Source organism: Parasteatoda tepidariorum, chromosome 6 (assembly GCF_982258835.1).
Source record: "Parasteatoda tepidariorum strain Cologne lab strain chromosome 6, Ptep-v5.0, whole genome shotgun sequence".
Classification (NCBI taxonomy): Eukaryota; Metazoa; Arthropoda; class Arachnida; order Araneae; family Theridiidae; genus Parasteatoda; species Parasteatoda tepidariorum.
The window spans coordinates 34,179,867-34,201,302 of NC_141760.1; the positions used below are offsets into that span (position 1 = coordinate 34,179,867).

General features: G+C 28.8%; 1 protein-coding gene across 1 annotated transcript; it reads left to right on the forward strand.

Annotated features, from left to right (window-relative positions):
- Positions 1 to 16,258: 16,258 nt before the first annotated feature.
- On the forward strand, positions 16,259 to 16,972 carry LOC147807767 (33 kDa inner dynein arm light chain, axonemal-like). Its single transcript, XM_087166806.1, has one exon. The coding sequence runs from the start codon at positions 16,259 to 16,261 to the stop codon at positions 16,970 to 16,972; it is 714 nt and encodes a 237-aa protein (XP_087022932.1).
- The last annotated feature ends 4,464 nt before the right edge of the window (positions 16,973 to 21,436 follow it).

Genomic DNA, 21,436 nt, shown 5'->3' on the forward strand with positions numbered 1-21,436 from the left:
GGAATCTGTAATAGCAGAGTTATAATTCTACAATTACTTATATCTATACAATTTACAGAAATGTAATTTAAAAAAGTTATCTTTAAAGCTTCACTGTTACGTAATTATTATTTTTTTTTGGGAGGGGGAGGAGGGATTGGTGAAGAACAGAGGGAGAGTTAAATATTTTTTTTCAAACCAATTGAAAGCCTTAGTATATATATAAAAAAGAGAAAACTACAAAATATAAAAAACTAAAAAAAATAAATTAATATATTTAATAAGGAATTGTTAAGAATATCAAAAATGCGCTTTGTCATTGATTTACAATAACGTTTTCAGCCAAAAATCTTTATGCGTATGATTAAAAACATCAGACTTTTAAATACTGAATATGGTGCCAATCTATCACATATGTACCAAAATTTTAAAAGCCTTATAAACCACATTAATTTGTATAGACATATGCATGTAGTCACTTATGAATTCAAACGAAGGCCATTTTATTTCATAATTTCGTAAAAATTTCAGTGTTCAACTTCATCATCTTCAGACTAACTTAAAAAACTTATGCGCTTCAGACTAACTTATGCGCGCCGAAGTCAGTAGATGTAATGAATTATTATAATAATGAATAAAAATAAATACATGAAAGACAGTGTTTTGAGAACACCCTACTGTTGTACTGACGCGTACATAACAAAATTACAACAAGAATTAAATAGTATTTCAACAATGATTGATGTATAGATGCAGTAGAATTATATTATATAGAATTATATTACACAGAAATAAAAGGCAAATAAATAATAACGACAAATAAAAGCATGCATTAACAAAAGGCATTAACGCTCACCAGAATTTATTACAATGGACAAAAAAAAAAAAAATCAACACTCCTCCAACAAGAGTCGGAACTGACAAAACCTCTGAGTTCATTAAACAGTTTCTCTAATGTTAACGATTTAGCATTTATTTAAAAAAAATAATAATAAGAGCCGTATCTCCTTAAAATTTCAAATAAATAAATAAAACAGAGCATAGCGGATGTATAAAATTTGCACACTTGAGCACGTTTCAGAGGACTTATCGCAGATACGATCCCCCACAACACAACTCGGGGTTGATGAACGGTCTTTTTTTTCTGAAGTACCACGATGGAAAAGTCACTTTTATAAATGATATTAAGGTAAGACGATAGCGGCCATCATGATTTTTTCCTAAAGAAAGAAAAGGTATTGGTTTCAGGCGTGGTATGTTGTACTCATCTTTCATAAGATATGTTCCTAAGATAGAATCTATGTCAATGGACACGTCCTTCTTCCCGGTCATATCTTAATTCAATTTGAAATGAGAGAATGGTGGAAGCCAAAGCACAACTCTTCAAAGAAATATTCTTTTTTTTTTTTAATTTCATAATTCTTCTACTTGAATATAAAAACAAATTTCTTATGACTTAATCATGTTAATGATGATATAAATCAGTTCTAAGTGCTAACAAGAAAAACATTTATTATTAAATGAAAACGTTTTTCTACGTGTATGTGTCTCGTAGGCTAATTGAATTTGGTAACGTCACCGGCATTTTGTAATGAGCAAGGCTAAGCAGTTAATTCGTTGGTATTTTAGGTTTATTATAGCATACCTATATGCTTTTTGAGTATTTTAGTACTATGACCAGGAAACGTAAGAATTATTCAATCTTAGTGAATTTACTAAGGCGTTTTTTTTTTGTTGCAATAAACGTTTAATAAGGCTATTTAAACGGTCATTTAAAGGCAGTATCTGGCCATTCTGTATAAAAAAAAAATTGAAGGGTCCGTTAATGGAGTAAAATATTTTTGAAATGTCCATTATAAACTTAAAAAGTTCTGCGGAGAGTCGTTAATGGACGCAGATTTCTTTTTAATAAACTGCAGATTAATCATTTGAGTGTTACTTAAATACACTTATCTCAAAGATGGGATCCCAAGTAAAATCAAAACAGTTGGTCAAAACAATAAACTGACAACTCATACACTGTTTCCAGTGTGCATGGACCCTCTGTGACAAAAAATAGTCTGAAGAATTCGATTAAAATTGCAGTAGCCGTGGGAGGTTTAGTAGATTTTCTTTCTGTACAAATGGGGATTGATGTTCAATTTTTAATACTACACGTTAAAGAAAACCACCGTTATTCGAGTCTAAAAGTAGCCGATAAGGTTAATGAAATTTAACACAAATTAGTTCGTGGAATTCGACACTAAAAAAAAAACAAATCAAACTTTATACTAAGTTTTTTGGAGTCTAGTTTGAGAGCCGAATTCCAGATGTGCAGCCAAATACTTAATATAGAAGCAATACTGATTAACGAAGGAAAAAAAAAAAAGAAAGATGAGAAATAAATCACGTAAAACATGACTCCATTTCTTCTTAAAAATTTCAAAACCTTAAGTGTTGAAATGTCATTAACCAACAAGTCCCTAAATGTGCAAAATTAGATATATTACTTATAATCATATAAAAAGCTTTTGTGGTAGCAACCATAACCTTTTGAAGCAGAATTTTCATTAAACTTATTTTTAACAATTTCTTTCGTTATTTTTTTTAGGTCAGAATAAGTGAAAAATGTTATATTTCGCATTTTAATAATTTATGAAATATAGCATCCAAACAATAGTTTTTCGAATTTGCACTTATTTAAATCTAAGAGATACAGCAATTCAACTTTGAAATTTCTTTAATTTGCAAAATCATTTACTTATAAATTTTTAAACAAATTTAGTTTGAAAAAAAAATTTTTTTTTCAAACTACTTTTTTTTAGATTTTAGTACAAATATAATCCCGATAATTTAATAGATTTTTTTAGTAACTACAGACAGTTTTTCATAATTAAAAAATACCAAAATATATTTTTGCTTGTAATTAAAGCGCCAGAAAGAAAATTTAAAAAAGGGACGCCGGTGTCACATCTTCGTCAAAGGGATAAACCATTACTTATACGAAATTATCTCCGAATACGTAAATAAATCTTCCTCAAAGGAAACAAGTATGTAATTTTATGTTAATGCAGCATCATAAGTAAATCCTTAGTCTGTCTACACTTTTCAACAACTATTTATTTGAATTAATGCTTAAATGGAAGTGTTTTCAAGATGGCCGTAATCAATTCAAAAGTCGAACATTAAACATTCTGTGGGGATGGTTCTCATCACCAAATGCAAATATACTAGCTAACTAAACACATTTTTAATCCATTCAGCAGAAAGACTGTTTACTTGATGCCTTGAACCCGCATCCGTTCAAAGGCCTGAAGATTCTTCAACTCCAGATACCTTAAGCAAGCACTAGAAATAGAGGTCGGGATATTGATGCCAGAAAGGTTAGGCATGAGCGAGACCAGCATAATTTAAACCCTTTTTTAACAAAATAAAAAATACCTATATCATAAATTATATCTCTTTTTTAACATAAATTATGTCTAAGTTGTAAGATTGTTTTTACAAGGTTTGGATTTCAAATATTCGTGGAAATGTTATAGATAGGCCTATGCAAATTCACTAGATAAGCACGTGTAAGTATGGTAAAATTATTTGAGGTTTATTTTCTTTAAAATAAATTAAGCAAAAGATTCATTTTGAATTGACAGCGAAACAAAATAGCAATTTTTCAATAAATTCTGATGACTAAATGAAACTATATTATCTATAACTTTAACTTAGTATTTCTAATTTTTTAAGGCTGCTAAATCTGTTATAAATATAATAAAATAAACACGGTATATTTCAATAAGATTAATGGAATTAAAAATCGGAATAGAAATGCAAAAGTCAATTAATAAACTTCTAATCCCTTCCGAACATAGTGTTACAAAATAATAATTCTATTGGTAAACGGATCACAGAAGATTTAATATATTTTTCGATTTTGTGTCATTCGAAAAGTCTACAAAGAAAGCAAGTTTGTCCTTGTCATCTGACTTAACAGAATGTAAAAAGTCAGGAAATTGAACACTAACATTTGTATAACTGCTTTGAGTTTAATCAGTCCATCAAGGAGCCTTCCAACGACTATCGATGTTCAACTCCGTAGCATTGTAATTTTGAACCTAACATAAACGACGAGAAAATTCTTGGATCAAGCATTGGAACAAACTAACCTCTGTTGAAGAATTCTTGAAGGAACTAATCCGCATGGAAAGGAAAACTACGAAAACTTTATACGGTTAGCCTGACGGCAAGGAAATTCTAACTCATGATCCGGCTGCAACTGAGAATATTTTACGTCAGCACTATGGTCGGTGGGAGCCCATTTCGTATCAATCAGTCACAGCTCGGTTTCGAACCTGGCACACCTCACCTCAATAGGACGCGAAAGCTCTATCTCCTAAGCCACCTCGGGTCTCAACATATAAATGTGTAAAATCATAGCCCTACAAACAGTACTTTTTTCCCTTCTAATTATACTCTGTTATTTTCTAAGCAAACTTACTTCCAAAGGCTGATCGTAATTTTGCTTCCGAACTCTTAACAAACATTTAAATAAACACATACAAACAACCTACGTCAAATGGAGCATCTCTTTGATACTTAAAAAAAAAAAAAAAAAAAAAAAAACGATAGAAAATTCTACGACATACATCACAACAAGCCTTGGGCGAAATTAAAATATCTTCTAGAAAAAGTTTAATATGTTTCTTCAGGATTGAAGATGTATTTTACTACCGAATTGATTTTGTTGCCAAGATGAGTTTTTCAAGGCAAATTTCGAGGAAAAGGTCTTATTAAAATAAATAGAGCTCAGAAAAAGTACGGTAAGCGACTATGAAAACTTTTTTTTTTCTCAATTTCTTAATTCAACAAACTAAACACGTCCAATCTTTCAACATAGTTGATAAAGAGGCGATTTTTGGATCAGCCACCGCCTAGTCGACGTCAAATTTTTATCCACTTAATGATAAGAAATGATACAAAAATAAAGAGGAGTCATCGTTTCATATTTCCAACGCAGGATTCTCGGCGGCACGTCTCCAATGATGCTGATAAAAAAATGGATAAAAAATGACAGACATCAAAAAAATGAAATTTAAAAAAAAATCCCTCTCAAATGACAACTACTTTAAGCTCTGAATAAATATCCGTATTTTGAATAAACAGGAAAAATAAATAAGCAATGAATAATAAGCAGCTCATGTATAACAGGAGTGGGAAGAGGGGAGAAAGCAAGTACCTTATGATCCTCTGCACTTAAAAGGGAATATCGCTCCAAAAGACTATCAATATTTTGAGGGAAATACAAAAAGGTAACAGCGTAACTGGTTGTAAACAAAACAGTTCGATAACACTGACACTTAAAAGTTAAGAAGTGACATAATTTACCATGATTTTTTCGAGTTTATAAAGGAATGATAATAATGTAAAAAGTGATTCATTTTATTATAAGATATACACATTTTTAACAAATTTTATAGTATTCCCTTGTTTTATAATTCTACCTTTTTCAAACAAATTTTCTTTTAAACAACTATTATATAAGAAAAAAAAATTTATTCACAGTATTGAAAAGAGCCCTTGGTATATTTAATTATCAACATTTTTTCAAAATGCGCATTTAGCTTTTTAAACACATTTCATTTCAAATTTAATTAAATGTGGGATTTAATACAATAAGGATAAAAAAAATATTAAAAAAATACGGCATACTACGCCAAACACTAAATATGAAGAAAAAAACTGAAAGAATTGTACTCCGAAATATTGTTTAAGTATAAGAAAGCACAGAAATTTTATTTGATGCTTTAAAAATTAGGAGATCGTAAAAGTATCATCCAAAACTGATACAGGCTGTTTTAATGCAGAGTTTAAAGACACAAGTGTCGGAAATAATCATACTGCGCCAAATACAAACATCATATCGTTTATTAGATTAAGCACTATTGCCTTTCAATTTTCTATTTTTTGTTTCCTGGACACGATTCTTCTCTTGGTTATGAATATATTTGCCATTTATGTACTTTGTTTTGCTTATTTATTAAATTATTTTACTTTTGTTAATTTATTAGTTGAATGGTGTTATGAACTAAAATAGATGTAAAAAATTAAGATAAATCAAACAAATTATAAGAAAGAAATATCATGAGAATGCAAAACTGCTAGGAAGCGTAATCAGTCTTCAATACCTTTTATACAGTAGCCAATAATCTCAAATAGGTAACTAAAGGTGACATGGATGATAAAATATCATCAGCTCATAACTAAAATCGTGCAAAAGGCGACAGTATGTTGTGTTTAACAGCATACTAACTTTCAGTCAGCACAGCACTAACAGGGGTTTGTCCAGACATTTTGTGAGCGGTCCTGTTTTTGTAAAATTGTGAAAAAACTATTCATAATTTGTGAATATAAAATAAGCGTTAAGTCACATTCTTTCAACCAGGGTCCTGCTTTTTTGAATTTGTGCAAATAAGGTCCTGTTAATGCAAAAATTGCTAAAAACCTTCTATAAAAAAGTTTTTAAATTGTAAATAGATACAAGATTCTGCTCAACAATTGCTGCTACAAATTAGAGATGCAACATACAAATATTTGGTATTTAGCCTATACTGCTCAACACAGAATATTAATTTTGGACGAATAATGGAAGCAAAATCACTCACATTTTTAATAATTTCAATTGACATATTTTAAATAACACAACTTAGTAATGTATCACTTTTAATGCGTTACGCATTAAGTAAACTTAGATCATTCTTGAATTTATAATATTTTATTTAAAAAATTGCCAGAAATTAATTTTATTTGCATAATATTCTATTAATTAATTTTATGAATAAATATAAATTGATCAATTATTTACTTAAAAAAAAATTATGATTTAATATTAATCAGAATGCGCACACGATGTTTGTAAAAGTAGAAATATTTTCTTAGAATACTACATTTGGAATTTAAACTTAGTTTGTCTCGAAACGTCTTTTATTTCCCGAAGGGTTTATTCAATTAACAAAACAATAATGAAGATAAACAAATTTGTGAAGGGTCCGATTAAAGGATAAATTATTTTGTGAAGGGTCCGTTAAGGGACCCAAATTTCTCCTAAACAGACCCCTGACTATCAATATTAACATTTTTCTACTTACTATTTTGAACATAGCTACCACAGGAAATCTGGTTAATTTATTTTGATTATATTGGCATATCAGATTTAATTTATTCCAAAATAAAAAAGGAAGAGGAGAGAGAGAATCCGATTGCATCCGGATGAGGAAAACGTATGAAAATCAGCTAAAGACAGAATTTATGATATGGCAGGTTTGTTTATCTAGTCAAACTTAATGGTGCAGCACCGTAAACAGCTGTTTCGATTGAATGAATAATGAGGACTTAAGTATGAGTAAATCAATCGGACAGAGTTAATTGCCTTTACAAGGGAATGGGAATTCTACAGCTGTTTGTTTTGTTTCCCCCTCGCTTCAGAAACAATAAAACAGGACGAGATTGCGCGTTTCAGATAAATTCATAAATCCATTTTCTTCGAAATTTTCGATTCCAAGGTCGAGTTGATGCAATTTTGGCGGCGTGGGCTCCCTGTTATTTATTTTGCTCAATGAGCTTTCAGTGTTTACTAATTGATACGCATGACTGTCTCATATTCAAACATATATGTATATCAATTGAAAATTAAACAGAAGCCAAGATAGTTTTAATAACACAAGCGATTTTCCTTTTCCTTTCAGTACGTTTTTGAAACTTTAAAAATACCTAATTAATCAGGGGTCTGTTTAAAAGAAATTTGGGTCCGTTAACGGACCCTTCACAAAATATCTTTTCATAAAAACGGACCCTTCACAAAATATTTTAACTTAAAAACGGACCCTTCACAAAATGATTTTTCTTTTAATCGGACCCTTCACAAATTTGTTTATCTTCATTATTATTTTGTTAATCGAATAAACCCTTTTCAGGGCAGAAAACAAGAAAGATGGATGTAAACGAATTAAGTTTTGTCTTCGGCAGACGATTCTTCCATTATTCGTCCGAAATGAATATTCTGCTTTCAGCAGTAAAGGCTAAATACCAAATATTTGTATGTTATATCTCTAATTTAGAAGAGCAATTGCTGTTTATTTTCAAAATTTTAATTTTTCTCATTATAATTTCACAGGCTGAGCATAATCTCGTATCTATTGACAATTTAAGAACTCCTTGAAAAAGTTTTTTTTTTTTGCAATAACGGACCCTATTTGCATAAATTCATAAAAGCGGACCCTGGTTGAAAGAATGTAATTTTTTCACAATTTCACGAAAAACGGACCTTTCACAAAATGTCTGGACAGACCCCTGTTAATAATTTAGAGTTCAATAATTATGCAATTTAATGAACTAAAAGTAATTCTAGCTTTACTTGGACCACTGGAGGAAAAAACACGATTTTTGTTTTTTAATATTATTATTTTTCTTTTCAATTCGGTTTTACACAGAATAATGCCAAATATGGAATAAATACGGAAATTTGATAGTTCAGTAATTGTAATAAAAAACGAATAACACACTTTCATGCAGATATTTTAAACTATCAGATATGGATTCAAAAATCTGCATATATTTGTAAATCTGGATTTATCTACACTTAAAATGAAAAACTTCTACATTTAATGGAACATCAATAAATTATTTTATTTTTTGCCACAGAAATATCATTTTAGAATCGTTCGTTATCTTTAAGTATCCTAACTACTCGGAATTTATATTATTTACATCAAACAATAAAAATTATTATTATTTACATTAAACAATAAAATTATTATTTAATAATATAAAAATTACAAATCAAGAATAGTAGAAAACTAAAAAAAATTTTAAAAAAAAAGAATATATTATAGAAAATTCGCTGCTCCAAATTTGAACTGATAATACAGATAGTGACGGAATTTTTCAGCGAACAAAAGAATTTATTTAAAAAGTAAAAATCATGAGAGTCAAAATAAAATGGGCAAGGGAATAAATAACGCGTAAAATAAAAACGCAGTTAATACATAGCCTCAATATATACTGTTACGCAAAATAATACCCAATGATAAAATAATTACAGCTTTCAACCTTACTTTAAAATAAACTTATTTGAAAGAAAATTATAGAAGTTATTTGCTGAGCAAACGATCACTATACTATAAAAGCACGTAACAGGATATTAACTTTAATAAGTATTTGAATAACAGTTATTTTGCTGCAATTTCTGAAGGTCACAGATTCCAAACAAAATTTCTTCACCAACACAAATACTATTTATAAATATTCTTTTTGAGTTTTTTGCTCAAAAAAACCAGTCGGGCCGTTGACCTCGGGGCCCAAGTCCGGCGACAGGTTGAGTGTCGCCCTAGATCCCGCCATAAAATTGACCGTAGGAGGCATAACCTGGCACTGCGAGGTGAGAAAATTAGAAAACGCGCGTAATAAATAAATAAATAAATGGGATGTGACACGGTAATGGACCATAGCCATGAGCTTTGTTCATTTGCTAAGAAGTAAAGAAAGCATCCAAGAAAGAAATCTAATCAATTTCAAGTAAAACCATTAATGAATAGCTTTATTTTATGTGAAACACAGAATGTAATCAAACTAAAACCTGAATGGAACAGGTACATTTAAAATTATAACTGAAGAACTTATTAGATGAAGATTCTGAAAAGTTAATAGTTAATAATTTAGGCTTTATAGTTGGGGCTCATAAAAATAAAAGAAAACCAAGAATTATTCCTTGATTTTAATAACTTTTATCAATAATTCTTATCAAGATAAAAAAAATTCGCCTGTTTTGCTCAGATAAATCTTTTCGTTAAATTAACAGATTGTTTTATATTAAGCTTTGAAAAGTTTTTGACAATTGACGGCTTTAACATGTTTTTATCCCTCATGCCAAAGAACCCTTTTATGGCATAGTTTTTGTCAAGAGTCAAAAACACGAAATTTCAGTATAAAGATAATTATTAGCCATTATAAATCATAAGTATTAAGAGATAAACATACATGTAAAATTATAGGTGATTAATCAATAATGTTCTTGAATTATTTTGATATTAAACTCTCTCTTTGAACAATAAATAAAATGTTTTGAAGCCTTTTGTACTCCCAAGTTCTTTGTTCAGATTTTTATGAATATGAATAAGATAGAAATCCGAAGCTATTCTTTCGATTGATGCTGAGTTGCATAGTTTAGAAAGTAGACGTACTAAAGCTATTTTAACATAATAACAAGTAACTAGGAAATTTATTCTAATAACAGTACGAAATATTAATGGTAATTAGATGAAATCCTTGAATTGAATGATTGAAAAAATTTATTAACTCATTTAATTAAACAAGCATTTATATTTTTATAAATAATTAGTTCACTAATCAACAATAATTAATTTTAGTTTACTAATATTGAAAATATGTCATATAAGCAGGAGTGCGGAACATTCTCAGAGCCTAATAATCCCTATGAACTAAGTTTCTTTTTTTTATCATAATTTCCTCAAAAACTTTAGCTTTTTTTTTATTTTTTAGAACACCAACTTTTTCAAAATAGTTTGAGAAATTAAAGTTTACATAAAAAAAAGAAAGAAAAAAATTTGATTTTGCACAATTCCTGAATAAACGAGCATTCGTGTTATAAAATAATATAAATCAAAATATATTGAAATGGCAATAATTTATTAAATTAAATTTAAGGTCTCACTTACTAACTTAAGGAATTCCAACTAATAAATGCACAGATTGACATACGTTTCTTTTAACAAATTTTTCAAAGCGACACATTTTTTAACAAAAATTTTTGTATGAATTTTTTTAGACCAAAGATTTTCCCATTGCTACCTGAATTTCCACCAAAGCCTTGTTCACGTGGTCAGACATATTTTCTCCCCTGCATATAATTAACATCAACAAATATTGAGAATCAATAACAAAAATTATATGTTGAAATCAGACAATAACTGGCGAACACTTTAATTTTACTTAATCTAAAAAATCTGCCTAAATTGTAACATAAAAGTATTAAAATCAATATTTAGATTGATAAAAGATTTACAACTCATAGTTATTACCTGTAATATAAACAGAATAGTTATAATTTGGCAACATTTTTTATATGTGATATATATTAAAAGATTATAGAAGTATGTAATGCAAGTATTGTGCATGATTTAGTATCCGATAAAATGTCTCCTATGTCAAAAAAGAAACCTGCCCTATGTTTTTGACGAATTTAGACAATTAATGTTTATCGTAGATACTTTTCGAGGTTTTTGACGTATTTGTCAAAACCCAGTTTTTGGCGTCAAATAACAAACCCTGTTTAAATTGCTTTACTTCGAGTTGAATGCACTCAAAACAATGACTTCTTAATTTTTCTAAGCTTTGAAAAACACCCTTCTTTTTAAATAGTTTCTAAAAGAATTATAACAGAGAATGAATTATAGTATACAAAAATATTTTTTTAATGTTTCCTAAGGCACTGGGCAAATTATCTTAGCATATTCAATCATTCAATATCAACAAATAAAACATTTAAAAATTCTAACCACGTAAACCTAAACTCCTGAATAGTTAATTAAAAAAAGATCATTTAAAAATTTCAGCAATGTTTTTATCGTTAAACATAACACAATTATTCTAATCATCTCACTTTTAGCCAAGCAAACAAAGTTTTGTGAAACATACGCTGACAGAGAACTATTAACACTTCTAAAATCGATATCGACAGTTTGGTATGTAAACACAGTGTATCAGTGATGAATGATTTTTAACCATTTATTAAAGAAAGAGTTTGTTTAGCTTAAACAAACAGTAAGTGCATTTTTTTCTTCCATTATTATTATTTTTTTAAACTGCAGTTTGCATTCAACTAAATATTTATTTCTTTAGCATGGTTTTTGTTACATCACTAGACCAAGCATCAATTTTTAGATTTTTGTACTATCTGTGGCAAATAAGAATAAACTTATGTGAAAAATGTTACTAACATTTTTTTGTTAAATTTTACTATCTTTTTTATTATCAAGAGCTATCTGTTTAGTTCAAACCTAACTTTAAACGACATTCCATTCTTTTATGTTAGTTCATCACTTTTATTGTATCGTAATATGTTAGAGAAAGTCATTTGATCCAGTTATGCTTAACACACAACACAGTACATAAATTTAAAGCCCCTCTCTTTTTTATGGTATCCAATATGACCAGTTGTTATCATTCAGTGTAGGAAATGGGTATTAAAAGAGCATCAAATTACATGTTTTGAGGAAATTGCAGAGATATTCTTTTAATAAGCTTTAGTATTGTGAAATACAATTTTAAGAGTTAATATAAACGGTAAAGCAACGCATTCCACAGTAAATATGATAGATAAATAATGTTATGAATAAGATATATATATAACTGATTTAATATATACATTTATAGTCGCCTGTGGCATCCATGTATAACGCTATGTTTTGAATAAAAAAAACATGACAAAAATATTTAAAAAAACATAACAATAAATTTGTAAAGACATAAGAATATTCATTTATAATTGTATTAATGTAACCTTTTTTTGTTTATTATAACTAATTTGTACAATTCTGGAACGATTATTTACGTTTTATTTCCAGATTTACTTTAGTTTTATTTATAAAATTTAAATGACCTTAATGTGGCATTTCTAAGCGCTCCGTCGACGCAATCGGTTATAGTTGCTCACACCGCAGGTTGGAGGTAGCGAGTTCGATCCTAACAGCCTAAAAAAAACTGGCGAATATAGGTAGCAAGATGCACATTAAATCTACCGTAACTGAAACTCCCCTAGCTGATCGTGGTGTGCATGTTTGGAGAGAGTGGTTCCAGCACAAGCGCCGTCTGATCAGGATCAAAATTAAGTGGCATTATCGTACCAGTTAAAAGATAGAGATCCAAAAATGGGGTAAGGTGCCGTGGTTGGGTGATGATGTGGCATTTCCATAATAATATTTAAGACTTCTATTAGAAGATTATACCCTAATATATAATATTTTTCCATTGAATGATCATTACTAATTTTGCAAGCAAATCATTAAAAAAAATTTAACTGTTTAACAAATTCATGACTCATAAAAATGCAATCTAACAACTAGTAAAATTTACAGTATTTCATAATCTTTAGATACTTATTCAAATTCATTTACAATCCGGATTCTTTGGCAAGATGAAAAGAGATACTCCGGATGGGAACGGAAATGTCATCGGATGCTTTTATTAATGCAATCGACGCATCTCCGATTAAATATCCAACTGGGTAATGCAAGCTATTTCCTGTAACCGGACATTCCATTTCATTAACTGGCGTTAGCAAAAACAATCAAGTAATGTCTGCCTAATTCAGAGGTGTCAAACGATTAGAGAAAAAATGATTATATAGCTCGTTATAAAAGTGAGGAAGAAAAAAAGTTAGGTAATATATTTAATAATTAGTAACGTAAAACACTGTCTTGATTGATTGTTATAATGAATGTTATTGTCAAATTAATTGAGATATTTATTGCATTATTATTGTACTACAGGCACTTACTTTTTTTTCAGAAAAAGATATTCAATATGGGTTCCATATCGATAGCACCCTCGTTATAGAGCGTAAGTCGATAAACAATAAAAAAAGAATGATACATCCAAATGAGAGATACAACAAAGGTCCTTATAAGGATACAAATTAGTAAGATTACAAACAAGTGTATCAGAACAACTTTGTCAATAAAAATATCTGTAAATAATTACACAAAATTTTAGTTCGTAAAGTTTTTTTCCTACGGACTCTAAAAAACAGGATATTCTCGAAATTCTTTTTTTTTTCCGTATTAGTGTTTTACACCCATAATATTGATTTTCAATTTTTTTCAGGAGCTTTCAAGAGGGGGGGGGGGCTTGGTAATGTAACACTCAATCAAAATCAGTCCCAGATATACCTTTTTTTTTTCGTATTAGTGTTTTACACCCATAATATTGATTTTCAATTTTTTTCAGGAACTTTCAAGAGGGGGGGGGCTTGGTAATGTAACCCTCAATTAAAATCAGGCCCTGGTCCGAGATTTCCTCATCGAACACATAGTAGCCATATATCTAATAATTTTTAGGATAGCCATTTGAATTTTTTTGAAACAAAATAAGCTTATTTTGTAAAGCTACCAAATAAGCTTATTTTGTAATAAGCTACCAAAGTAGTACAAATACATAACTATTAAATTTCAACCTTAATCCTTAGGATTTAAATATTTGATTTTGCGTGTACACATAATCATTAGAAATTCGTAAGAGTGTTATTTTTTATTATGTTCTTTAACACAGAGCAATCCTATTCCACCACAGGCTTGTCAGAACATATTAAGTATTCCATAACTTCTTTCAGGAATTAAGACATGTAAGATTACCGCCACGCATTCACAGAACATCCCCTTCCTCTCCTTTCACCCTTTCTCGCACATCCGAAGAAAGAAACCATTTTGGAATTGCTAACTCGGATATCAAATTGCTACAATTTTTTCATTTTTATTTTCGGATCGTCTCGACGGTCAATTAGAAATAATATGCCTTCTGAGAAAAATTATTAGTTCAAAACAGGTTCATGAATTGTGCCCACAGCAGCATGGAAATGATACTGAAAAGAAAATCTCCCGCATAAAAGCTGGTTCATCTAGTAGTCTATCCCATGCAAAAAAGCCATAATTATTAAGGTTATTGATACCAAAGTACTTTTTTTTCATTTATGTTAATAGAGAGACAAGCTATAAATTTAATGTTAACAAAAAGGCTAAATTACATGGTTTGGCGTGTTTCCGTTTTAAACACTGAAATTTTCATTGAAAAGAGTATTCAAATACATACATTAATACCAGTTTACAACTCAACTCGTCAATTTTAAGGCGTTCACTATTGGTAGCACCTATCGGAGTAATCGTTTTTTGAAATAACTCCGTTTGCTCTTTTCTTCTCTACCTTCATATAGTCTGAATAAATAAGGAATAAATAAAAGAAATATTCATAACTTTAAAAAATAAAAAAAAAATAAATATTCACAACTAAAAAAAAAATCTCTCTAAAAAATTAACTCCATAATGATTAGAAACTTTTTAATGACGATTTATTTTATGTATATGATATAAAAAAAATACGCACAGCCCAATTGCATTGAATTAAATTTACAAGCAATAGGAATAATGTTGTTGTCGTAGACCAGTGTTTCCCAAAGTGTGGTACGCGTACACCCAAGGGAACGGATTATTTTAGAGGGGATACGCGCTCTTATGCGAAATATCTTGCAACAAACAAAAATTTCAAAAATTTTTTATTTAAAAACAAAGCTAGCCATGAAAATTTACGATTACGTATTTTTCTATTGGCTATTTTTTGCAGAGTTAACAATTAATAATTAGTGGTGTCAACAGCTAGTTGTGTTTTCTTATTTTTGTGCAATTTTTGTATAGTAAAAAATACATTCATTTTTTTATTAGTGGTACCCAGCGTTAGGAAAAATTTAGAAAGGGTACACAAAAGTCACAAGTTTGGGAAACACTGTCATAGACCATTAAGGCAAGGGGTGCGATTGTTCTTATTTTCCAGTGGCGCCACCTACGGCCAAGAATTCGACTTCAGCCACACCCATACGTCACACCTGTTTATAGGGCGGACCTATTCATACATCCACAGATCGTAATTTTAACCTGAACTAGAGAACGAGCAATCTCCAATTCAGTACCCTCAGAGGTATAATTTGTTATGGAACATGGAGGACTTTGAGACTCCACAGATTTAACGTGCACCAGTCATACAGGAATAATTAATTACAACAATAAAATCTAGCTATCTGGTCCCCAGCTTAATCACTAAACTGCAATATTATTGCTTCTCTCTCTTAGACACTTTCAACTTGTTATACTTTTAATTTCGATGAAAAAGCATTTATTATCATAATTGGGTGTTCTTAAATATACACAATTTCAAGTTTTTACTTAAAACAGATAAAAAAAACGTCCCCATCCCTGAGAAATAATTTTTGTCGAGTTTTCACTATACGAGGTAATTATTATTATTATTATTTGCTTCTTAAAGAGTTCTAAGCGTAAATAAATTTGGGAACCAAAAATACCAGATTAGTATCAGCAAAATTAAGATATATTAGTGAAAAACCAGAGAAATGTGGAGTTATAAGTAAATAATATCGTTGCAACCGAACTCGCCGCCTTTACCTAACTCTCAATTTGCTGAATGCACAGCCGTTGGAGGAGAATTTTAGTAGATTTGTTTTCAACTAACTATGCCTTTTAATAACATATTTTTGAAATACGATGAAATAAGTAAACCAAAAAAGGACTCCAAACATACTCAGAAAAACGAAGAAGAAAATAAATACATAACTAGCATTTCACAGACATTAGAAAAATTTTATGAACCTATCGAAAAAAACGAAGACGGCCGTTTAGTTACGCTACAAGCTTCCACGGAGCAAGGTACAGACACTGACTTAATGAATTTAAAAGACTTACTTCATCGAGAATTGGAGGGCTTTAAATACAATGAGCCTGGGTTAGAATCGCGTATATGGGAGGTATATAGTGATTTGTTTGATGAGCTGATCCGCCAGGAAATAATATCCAGTCCGGAACGAGGGCTTCTTTGGTTAAAGATTAAAAACGAAATCCAAATCACTCTAAAATCAATCGATAAATGTAATAAAAGTTGCTTCGCCTATGGATTGAACAAACATCTCGGGTACAACAAAAGGATCAATTCTATAAAATCTGAAATACCAGAATTGGAAAAATTGGCGCGTCTAACTGAAGATAACGCCAACATTATGATGCAAGAATGGAAGAAGAGGAAAGAAGAGAGCGAAAACCAAGAACAAATAAAAAATATACAAAGAAATTTCTTCCAAGATCAGCTTACAAGAGCCAATGAAGAAATTAAACAGCAATTAGTACAGCGATATGACCCTGAACACATATGGCTAAAAGACATGGATTCTTAAGTCAGTGTATATAATCCCAGCTTAAAACATATAGTGTGCTATGAACATGTGTTACAAAAACTATTTTATAATTAACGATTTGCAATAATTTAAAGAAGGCTAAAATCGAGAATAAAAAGTAAACTTATTTAGCAATTGTAAGCAAGTAAGCAAACAGCAACAATCAACATATTAATATTAGTTGATCAACTTGATTTCGCAATGCTTGCTTAAAATCACTGTTTCTTACGTTTCTAAAATTTTCTAGTAAATTATAAAAAATACCTAAATTGGCTAAAAAAAACGTCTGATATAACTTCTAAAGTTATTTATACAAACATGATTGTTAAAAATTTACTTATCAATTTTTATTGCAAAATTTTTTTTTTGAAATAGTTATAGCACTACTATGGTCAGCAGAACTTAAAGTAGGTTTTTATTAAGTTTTAAATTAAATTATAATTTAAGAGAATGAGAATACAGAACTTTTACAGAAACTGTCATTAAAAACAAAATATTTTACAATATATGTATACCTATATTGAATTTTATGCTTTATTATTAGGATCTTTTTGTAATTACAAATGAGAATTGAGAGAATAAAAAAACATATATTATTTCATACATAAAATAAAGCTTTAATTCATAGACTTTTTTTACCCCTATTCAAAATATCGTACTCCTCAAAGTTATAAACAATTAAAAAAAAGGGCTAAATAATAATTTATTATTCAGCTTCATACCTAATAAAAATTGAACAATAGTAATAACTTAAATAAAACTTGAATCATACTATTTATTAATTTTTAGAAGCACATCAATTTTCTCACATCTTTCAAAATAATTAAAGGATTAACTATTTTATGTTTTGTATTAAATGTTTGGATTTAATATTCATTTTATCAACAACATCACTTGTTCAAGCAAATTAGTAAAAACTAAAAACATGAGTTTTTAGTTTTTTACTAATTTGCTTGAGCATTTTTTTTGTTTTTAGGTTAATAAAGAGGTTTCTTCAAATTCAAATATCTTTGAATTAAGATAGTCGTCACTTATTTTTTGCGAAATAATTTATTTTAATTATGAACCTCTTAGGAACTCTCTAGTAAATAGAGGACTTTCACTCTTTATAGAAAACTTAATAAGATTGTAAAAAAAACTTATTATTACAAATGTCATGCAAATGCAAGAATAAATTGAAGTTTATTTTTAGCCAATAACTATATGCAAACAATTTTTGAATTACATTGCATATTAAACATGGATTTTTCAGAGCTAGTAGATTAATTGCACTCTATGTAATCAATATCATTAAAATTTGATTGGCTTGCAAAGTGATCAGAATAAGAAATCTTCATATAAGCAATGAGCTTTCTCATGCTAAATACTTAATATCTATTAACATATTTTGAGGTTAATATACAACTGCATGATGAAAAATTATAAGTTCTGATGTTAATTAGCATGTGGTGTAAATACAAGTCTTAGTGATCTATGGCATGATTTCAGAAATTTGTTTTGCAAATTGAGAAATTGGATCATAAAAAAAAACAGATAAAAAATACAAAAAAAATATCACTAGCAATCAGACAATTTAAGCACTTTTTCTTAAGTTATTATATACTAATGCATATATAAAAAATATTATAGTATGGCAAAAGTGTTAAGATTACCAATGCAGAAACATGCTTTTAATATAATTTTTGGTACTAAAAACCTTATTAGAATAGAAATAAAGTTTATTAAAGAACTACAAAACTTTAAAAAACACAAGTTTTACCCTCCTTCTAGGTTCTTCTGTAGGAAGAAACACTTATTTAATATTATAAATAAAAAAAAAAACAGGTGCAAAGACTTAAAATGAAAAGTTTTAATTACTATTTATTGAAATGTTAGGATCTAAATAATATTGCTATGATTCTTTAAATAATTACATGTGTTTAAATGCAGATAAGGGGAGAAAAACTACAAACACAAAACAAATTAAAAAATACTAGGAGTTGTTTACATATTTTTTATTTTTATTTTCGTCCATATTTATAGAGATGTTTTAGTAATTTAACAATAGTTTTAAGTAATATTCAACTAGAATAATACGTACAAATATGTATGAATTAATACACATAAAGAAAAACAAATTACCAACAAAAACCAAACCAGAAATCTCAGGTTTCATATACTTTTTTTTTTCAGTTCACGCTTATGGGAATTAAGAATTTTTATCACATCATACTAACAAAAGTTTTAAATGAAGTATAATAAGAATAAAATTCAAGAAATGAAAAGTTCAAGTCTATTCGCTCTGAATGAAATTCACTATTCAATAATCTTACATTAATTAAACTATCATCAAAACTCAGACATAGCAACATTAAACAACTATAACTTTATATCTAAAATCTTACTAATTTTAAAAACTCAACTGTCAATTCGGAGTAGTTGAAATGAATTTAAAGACGAATCAATTTTTTAAAAAAATAATTTTTTGTATTTAGAAATTTATACAAAGAGTTAATAAAGTTGTGAAGAATTTAAGTTCAAAAATTTTATAAAGATCTTATTAACTCCTCATTATTAAAGTTAAAATGATCACACAATTTTGATTATAAATAAAATAAATATTTTAATTCTATAAGAAACGTACGTTACTATCAAAACAATGTACTTACCGAAAAATTCTTCCCATTTAAAATCATCGTCTGATTCAGGTTTAGTAACTGAATCGGACGATGTTTGGCACATTTCAACTTCTCTTGTTGACTTCTTTTCCATATAATTGAAAACCATCAATATATTCCATGTGTTTCCACTAGTTTCTAAATTGATACAAAACCTCTAATGCATCGTTCGTATATTAAAAGAACGAATTTTCAGTTAACCGCTGATTGTTCGATAGCAGTATTTCACCGGAAAGAACATGAGCGTAAGATTATCTTCACCGGAAATCGCAAAAACTGGATAAATATTAGGTGACACTGAGCTAATTTCGATCAAATATAGGACATATAACAAATTAATATCACTTAATAAGATCACATCACGATATGTTGTGCAATGAAAATTCTAGTCTCTTTGTTTACAAATTGTTTATAAAGTTACAGAACATTGTAAATTGAAATCGTGTTATAGTTGATAATTAATATTTTCTACATTTATATACAAATAATAATTAAAAAAAATGTTATCTGCAGAGTAAAATATCACAAAAATTATACGCACATTAACTCGTATTTTCCGATCGTCGGGCGTTGGAAATATTTGAAGATATATAATATAACATATCACAGAATGAACAAATTTTTTATACACTGTACGGTCTTACTAAATGTTTTGCATAATCCATATAATAGCTGAGTTGCAAACTCGAACAGAAAAAAAACACACAACTTTCTAAAACACACACCCCAACAACCGACATTTAAATCTCTTTAACGCTGTGTCTCATTCTAACGTCAAAAAACAGACGACTTTACAAACTGTGCGAAATCGGGGTTACACGAAACAAACAAAACGCTTCGCCAAATAAGTCGCCAATCCATTGACGACCTTGCATAAAAAAATCATAACTCAGTGAAAAAGTTTAATTTCGGTAAATTTAAACCATGAAAATAAAATGTTTAAATACAGGAGGTGTTTTATTTTCTTTGTGCCAATATTATGTAGCAAAATAATCTAAAGTTCTATACGTTAAAGTTTAAAAATTCCACTTTATGTTATTAAATGGAACTTATAGGTTGCCAATTGAGTGCTAACAGCTGAATTGTGGAATATTTCATAAAGTAAGCAAGTTTTATTGGGAATAGTCCAATGCTTGAATCATTCAAAGGGGAGGGAAGAGGGTAAAGATCGAGTTGTTTCTAAACAAAGCGAGGGCGGGTAAAATGACATGGGAAATTCAAGGTTGCCTCTTATAACCTAATACGTTATAAAAAAAATAATAATCTTATAATCAACTCATAATTACAGATCGTTTTAAAATAAGAGTGCAAAAATTTATTTGAATTATTTCTAATATTTTTTTCAGTTTTTATATTTTCAGTAAAAATTCTTATTTTATAATATTTATTGATATTTCTATTGTAAATTGCTTAATTTTTATAAATTAATTAATAAACGCTAATATCTAAAATTTTTAAAACTTAATTTGAAAAAAAAACAAGAATATAGTCAAAAAACTAAAATACTATAAAGTTGTAATTGTTGTTCCATAATAACTATGATATCAGAAAAATTCGGCTGGACACTAATAAAAAGATTATTGATCACGCCAATTAAAAATTTAACACTGGGTAAGAAAACTTATCCTTTTCCTGTAACAGAAAACGTTTTTTCGTGTGAACGGGTGAAATTATTCGTTATTTTAGGTACACTGTCATTTTATATTAATATTTCTTTTTGTTGTCCAGATGTTCTTTATATCTATTGTACTATCAAACATAAAAATAAAGTCTTCCGGCGAATAGTATTAAATCAAATTCCGATGGA

What these genes read in the sequence shown, in the direction of transcription:
- LOC147807767 (XM_087166806.1), top strand. Translation starts at nt 16,259, where the DNA reads ATGCCTTTTAATAACATATTTTTGAAATACGATGAAATAAGTAAACCA.